Source organism: Pangasianodon hypophthalmus, chromosome 2, assembly GCF_027358585.1.
Source record: "Pangasianodon hypophthalmus isolate fPanHyp1 chromosome 2, fPanHyp1.pri, whole genome shotgun sequence".
Classification (NCBI taxonomy): Eukaryota; Metazoa; Chordata; class Actinopteri; order Siluriformes; family Pangasiidae; genus Pangasianodon; species Pangasianodon hypophthalmus.
The window spans coordinates 31,394,894-31,402,096 of record NC_069711.1 but is presented as its reverse complement, the minus strand read 5'-3'; the positions used below and the strand labels follow the sequence as shown (position 1 = coordinate 31,402,096).

Sequence of the window (7,203 nt, the reverse complement as noted above, 5' to 3'; positions counted from 1 at the left end):
TGACCACCTTCTGACCAATCAGATTCGAGAATTCAACAGCTCTGTGGTATAAGTCTGTCTTAAGGCATGAAAACAGAACTTGTTTTCTGCCTTATGAGTACTTGTAATATTTATGAGTACTTGTAATATTTAGAGCACAGGACAACACAACCGCTAAGTAACTGCGCAATTCTGTTTTGTAAATAAACTATAAAATAGAGGCTATTTTTTTTCACCCAGAAACCAAGAGGGGGTGTAAACTTTTTAACTGTAGCTTCAAGCTGTAGCTGCTTTTAATATGTCTTTTGTAGCTGCAGCGTTTCCCTGAAGAACAGCGTTAATATTGATGAAAGTGCTGTTTCTGAAACTTTGGCGGCTCTAAGCGGTATCTTATTTGCCCCAGTGCATCCATATGGTGCCCCCCGGTGGCTCGGAGGCCGTAAGTGACACATCTTATAGCTAGAAACTATTTTTAAAAATTATTTTAAACAGCTATTTTTTTTAAATGATGACTTTCAACGACACTGTTTGTTATCTGAGCTCACTTAGTACCACAACCTTTTGAATAAATGATTTCTTAATTTAAAAAAGAAAAACCCCAAATTAAAATACTAAATAAAACATATAATAGGGACCTAATTGTAAAAAAAATAAAAATAAAAAATAAAATAAATCTTCAGTGAAAAATGTGTATGATCTTCTTCTTATTTCCTCTTCTCTAACACACAGTACAGAATGGGGAGTACAGGAGTGTTGTGCATTATTATTATTATTATTATTATTATTATTATTATTATTATTATTATTATCAGGCTCAGCACTCGTCTGAGGAGAGGGTTCGAGCCGCCTGTGTGATCCAGGCTGCATGGAGAGCTCATCAGACCCGATGCAGGCTGAAGAAACTCCCCAGAGCCGTGAGTGTGTTACAGCGGAGCTTCAGGTGACTTCTTTCAGTTTTCATACAAAACTTAGATTTCACTGTGGTAGATTTAAATGAGTCAGTATATAAGAGATTCAGCTGTATGTTCTGCATGTGTATTTTTATATGTGTGTGTGTGTGTGTGTGTGCAGAGAGAGGAGACGCCAGAGGCAGGCAGAGACAGAGAAACGTCTTGCGGAGGAAGAACTGCGTCATCAAGTGCGTCTGCGCAGACAGAGAGCGATTCGGCAGTTCCGGCAGCGGCAGCTTCATCTGATGGAGATTCTTCCTGCAGGTAACACACACGATCACACACTTAATCCGTTACCAGGAGAAATGTTGTCCACTAAACACTGGTTTTCCCCAAATTGTTGTTTTTTTTTTCTTGGAGAGAAATTGTAAATTAGAAGTACCATTTTAGAGATAAAGACCTTTGCATTTAATAGCAGTTCATTAACTGTAATAACTCTGACACACACACAAACATTATCTGATGTGCTGCAGGTGACACAAGAACCTCATGTCTGTGTGTATGTGTCAAGAATAATGATATTGTGTGTGTGTGTGTGTGTGTGTGTGTGTGTTGTAGAGCACCTGGCGCAGTTCCTGGGCGAGCTGGAGAACAGAGCAGCTCTGCTGATCCAGAGAGTGTGGAGAGGACACAGAGAGAGACGGCGGTTTGAGCAGAACAGATATCATCTCAGACAGCACAAAGCTGCAGTGACTCTGCAGAGAGCAGTGAGCGAGACACACACATAACCAAACACACTTTAAACAGTTTAATACACACATTACACACAGTCCTTACCTGCAGTTAAGACAAGAGAGACTCTGAGCCTGAACTCAGATAATACGCACACTGATTTTGTAAAATGACAGATATTGAAATTGTTAGATTTTCAGCTATGTAGTCCAAATCTTTTTTTTCTCTAGTATGTGACTAATAATAATTGCTCTCCTAAAGCATTGAGTGTGAAATAATAGGCAGTATACATACAGTACACACGTATCAGTATTAAAAAACAGCTTGGGGTTAGTGATTGCTAAAACACATTAAATGGACAACATAAACAACTGAGTTCAAACAACTACGCAGTTGTGCAACTGCAGCTGTCTTGTCTTTTTTTTGTAGACATGTTCTGGCTTATTGCACACATAATGAGTATTGAAGGAGTGTGTAAGAATTGAAAAAACTCCTAAACCCTCAAAAATAGGAATCTCTATCATATCACGCAAAAATGGTGGAGCTGGATCTACTGCATCTGGATGTAGAAGAGTGTAATAAATAGTCAGTGCGTTGGTTTGAATTGTTTACTTGCTATAATATAAAGGAACCTTCTGGTTTAAAATGTGGTACACAAATGTGCAACTTTAAACATTTACTATTATACAAAATGAAATCCAATTAGATTACATGACTCATTCTGCTTCTTTCATTGTGTTTGCTCTTGCACTGCTTATTTTGATGATTTATTTATTTATTTATTTATGATCAATTATTATTATTGTTGTTGTTGTTGTTGTTAAAATTCATATTATTGCTCTTGCATTGCTTGTGTGTGTGTTTGTTTAGATTCTGGCGTTCCTAAAGCGACGACGATCTCAGAGGAACTTTGTAGCATCGTGGAAAAGCCCCAAAGGCCTGACTGAGAGCAGGAGAGCAGAACTGAAGAGACAGATAGAAGACCACATCTCTCTTCACCCCGTGAGTCATCACACAACTGTAGAACATTACACTGAATCTGAATACCTGGACACACAAACACTGCCAGCTTTATGAACATGTCTCTATAGTGCAGTATGTCCATTACATTTGCGTGTGCAATCCATATTTCCATTTACATATGGTTTTGTCCCAAAATAATACTGTTTGATCATGATAGGCATGTTTCCATTCAGGTTTGAGATCTTATGAGTTCCTGATTCTCTTTTCTACTACACTGCATCACTTTTTCTTTACTTGTCACTCATAGTTATGGCTGCACGATGTGCACAATAAAGCCGTATTGTAAATGCAGTACATTGCTGCATGTTGTCATAGAAACATGCCTTGAAATACGTGCAGCAGTGAAAATCGTCTGTGTATCATTCAGAAAGCTACAGACTTTCCTGAACTAAAAATAATGTTTCTCTTTTGCTTGTATCTGAACCACAAGTTATGGTCTAGCTTTTTAAAATCTGGTTAAAGTAAAAAAGAGAGAAAATTTAATTTAAAGTGTTAATTCCCTCTGCGGCGCAGGAGCATGATGGACATTTAACATGGTGGACATTTTAACAGCCGGTATCTGATTACAAACTGCGATTAGGCGTATGTCCATTTCACTACGGCGCATAGATATCCAAAGCATGACATTCACACTGTGAGGAAATCTTAGATGAGATTGTAATCAGAAATCCTTTACAGTCGCTTGTCTCATGTTTATTAGGCTGCGATTTCACGTGATCAGTGCGTTCCTTTGTGTTGCACACACTCCATAGTCACGGCTCTTGTTTTGTGCAAACATTGTGAGTCCCTTGTGTTTTGCAGTCCTCCGTGGTGTCAGCAGAGGGTACTCTAGCACTCCATGAGAAAGCTCAGAGCGCACTGCAGCAGCACCTGATGACGAGAGCTTCAGATCGGGCTCAGGAGCAGCACCGGCAAGCTCTCATGGCTCAGATCAACACAGACATGGAGCTCCTGCTAAGTAAGGACTTTGTCTACTACTAGTCATGCTAATCTGAAAATCTGAGTGCAACATAATCCATTTTTTTCAATCAGATATAACATTTCCCTTAACTGCATTTTGCAAGTCCATTTGCACCAAGAGTTCAGCTTGTTTGGTATGAAAGTGTGAAAACTGTTTTTTAACCCAGGTCCAGAAAACAGTCTCGCATCCACCTCAACACAGCAGTCTGGTTTTAGTTTAAAGGCATTTTAAAGTGGCTGGGAAAATACTTGAGTCTGTATCCAGAAAAGGATCCTGGACTCATTTGTGGTAGGAGCGTCAATTGGGGGATGAATTACCTTTTTGTAGAATGATCCACTGAGCAAAGAAGGTATTCAGACACTGTGACTATAACTTTATATAACTATAAACTTTTTATTTTAATAAGAACATGCAGTTTCACCTGAAAAGCCAATTATTAAATGAATATTAATTAGGGAAGCATGTTGTTGCAGTGTTAGATCCTGAGTTTAGGTTACCGTCTGTGTGGAAATGTGTGTTCTCTGGGTTTCCTCAGGGTTCTCAGGTTTCCTCCAACCTCCCAAACACATGCGAGTAGGTGGATCGGCTCCTCTACGTGTGAATGAGTGTGCGATGTGACTGGCGTCCTATCCAGGATGCATTCCCAGCTCGTTCCCGTTCCATCGCCACTCTGACCAGCATAAAGTAGTTACTGAAAAAGAATACGTAAATGAATGAATGAATGAATAAGATCAATAAAAGATCTACCTGCTGTCAGAAGGGACATATTCACGTTTGCAGAAAAATTTTGCAATTCATCTGTGTGGGGGAAAAAAATAAAAAACCTGTGATGGTGACGCCCTCCTCCGAATGAGTCCAGAATGGAAAGTGTGACTGCACAAGTGCGAATGAATAAATGTAGAATGTAAATTTCCTACTTTTTGTGCACTTAGTGTTTTACTCTTTAGCTTTGCATGGAATAAAAGTTTCTCGTTATTAGCCCTGGTGACTTTTTTTTCCCCTCTCTTCATCTCCCAGACGCTCCCTCATTAAAAGATATGCGTGACGAAGACTCCTGCCTCTTCCTGAGCCGCTCAGCTCCGGTGGCCATGCGTGCCCGGCAAGCCCACAATGCCTTGCTTCAGAGCATGCACCTGCCCTGGTGGAGGAAGCTGGGAGATGAGTTCTCCAGTCCGGAGTCACTCTCTCAGAAAGACTACGACGTGGAGATTGAGTCTTTATATCTGGGCGGCAGGTGACAACTGTTTATAACTGTATTACTTTTTTACGTACCGGATTGACACGGCTGTTTTTATCCCTTATACAGTGTTTATCCATGATCTTGATTCTGTACCAGCAAAAGGAACATTATGACGTAAGAGTCTGTCATTCTCGTTTGCAAAAATCGGTGAATTATTAATCCCAAGTCATTTATTGTTTTGTATCCCACAGCACTGTTGAATTCTTAAATCTCATTGGTCAGAAGGTGTTGAATAATTTTCTGTAAAATATTTTTCTATACTCTTTCAATAGTAACAACTAATCCACAGGGACTTGTATGGCGGATGTTGCGCAGAATCTAAGGCTAATATTAAATAAATTTTAAAAACGTGGTGTTTAACAAAGATAATGTCGCCTTTGAAATAGCAGAGTTTTCTGTAAGAAGCTGTTTATTTAACGTTTATGTCTCCAGTGTCAATGCTTTGTAAGAGTCAGTAAATCTTTCCGCCACAGGATTTTGAACTTTCAGTTGTGTTTTTTTTTTTGTTTGTTTGTTTTATTAACTTCAGGAGATAGGCTGGTGAGGGAACGATTATTTATAGCTGCTATAATTTAAGTGATAACAGAAACTAACTTGTTTTGCGGAATTGTTCCACAAAATTAAATGTAACTATAAACGGATAGTTATCATGGGTAGGATTTGAATATGCAGGTTTTCATGGTTTTCTATAATACATTTTGCAACCTGTTTTTGAATTTAGCTTTTAATAATTTTGCACGAACAGATTTCAGTAACGTTAATGACAGTCTGAGAGGAGAGAGGATATCACATTCATTTCCCCCCCTGTTATTGCCACATCTCTCATGCCATCTCAGGTGTATAATTGAATCCTGGACCTTGGCTCCAAACCTCTCTAAAGCTTAAGAGTGTGTGTGTGTGTGTGTGTGTGATGCCCACAGTGCTGCAGGCGCATGCCAAAGCCCCATTCACAGGGCGCCTGTCATTATTTCATTACACACATGTGAAAACAACAGAGTGGTCCACTCCACTCGCGTGATTAAAATAACATTTTCAAGAGAGGAAAAATATGATGGAGGTATAATTATCTCTTTATGCACTGTTTTACAGCAGCGCATAAATAAGACCTACTTTTTGGCGAAATGTGACAGCTGTGTGTGTGTGTGTGTGTGTGTGTGTGTGTGAAGGGTTAAAGTACGAGATAAATGTGTGAACACTACGCCTTCTAAAGATCTGCCATGCTAGAGAACGTCAGAATGGGGCTTAATTTGATAACTACTCCAAATAGCAATTACACAGAGCCCTAATCGCTGGCTAAGTTTCATTTTATCATGTACGAATGCTTCTCTTATCGTCGGCGTCTCCGTTCCTTGATAATGGCGCACAGAAATTGTGGTTTGGGAGGACAGGTTTGAGCTTTGCAGCGTCCCAGAACTTCCATACGAATGAATGTAATGCAATTGCACACGACTCATTCATAGTTAACCGTGCTTTTATTGTTCAGTAGTTACATACGTTAGCAAGCACCATGACGAGTTAGATAGAGGAAAGTAAGAGTAAAGAGCATCCCGGCTTATATGTGTTGTACCTTAACGACAAAATTATGCTGCATTACAGTATTACAATAATAAGCCACAGACATCACATGAAGCCTCCCCACATGTATTATACACTCAAATGTACATTAAGTAAAATGCTCCAACATTCTACAAACATCATTAGAGATTACAGAAGCCAGGGTTGCCAGGTAAACATGCTGAGCATTTTGCATACCATAGATTAATAGATTATATGTTTTGTGAAGCCAAATAGAGGTTACTTTATAAATATTTTGGAGATTAGTCAATACTTTCAGGGAGTTTTGGCCTGATTTTATTGACCCTTGGACTGGTTATGTTACACAGACCTGGCAACCCTAATTAAAGGAAAGATAAAGTGAGACGAAATATAAATATTTGTAGAGTTTTGTCCATTGTTGGTTCAGTCAGCTATTAGAGGCAACACGTCAAATAGAAGTCATAACAGCATCGCTGTATGTACAAGCATGAAGCAAGAGTAAACGCAAGCATTTTCAATATATAACGACTTGCACTATTCATACAGTAATCTTGGGAGTTGTACAAAACAAAGTGTCATTAGACAACAGGAAAAGGTTTCTCTTAAAGCCAATTCGTATTTCGTATGAAAAGATAGGTTACATAGGTTAAGATTAAGGATAGGGATATGTTTGGGGTTAGTAGTTGTACCTTATCTTACGACTTCTTCATTTCAATTCCAACAGATTTCTCATGAGGTTGGATTAAGTCACAGGAGCGCTTTTACTTTTGCCAGAATTAAGAAATCACATTCTGAATCTCCTGCATTTGCATACTGAAATCTGATTGGCTCTTATATTTTCT

At 39.0% G+C, this 7,203-nt stretch overlaps 1 protein-coding gene across 1 annotated transcript in view; it reads left to right on the top strand.

Annotated features, from left to right (window-relative positions):
- The window catches only part of LOC113538401 (IQ calmodulin-binding motif-containing protein 1), a 9,555-nt gene extending 4,242 nt beyond the window's left edge, over nucleotides 1-5,313 (top strand). Inside the window, exons 8-13 of the mRNA XM_034300798.2 lie at nucleotides 792-919; nucleotides 1,051-1,193; nucleotides 1,488-1,636; nucleotides 2,472-2,603; nucleotides 3,426-3,582; nucleotides 4,603-5,313. Coding sequence (XP_034156689.2) covers nucleotides 792-919; nucleotides 1,051-1,193; nucleotides 1,488-1,636; nucleotides 2,472-2,603; nucleotides 3,426-3,582; nucleotides 4,603-4,823 — 930 coding nt within the window. The 3' untranslated portion in view covers nucleotides 4,824-5,313. The remainder of the gene's footprint in view (nucleotides 1-791; nucleotides 920-1,050; nucleotides 1,194-1,487; nucleotides 1,637-2,471; nucleotides 2,604-3,425; nucleotides 3,583-4,602) is intronic.
- Nucleotides 5,314-7,203: the final 1,890 nt, after the last annotated feature.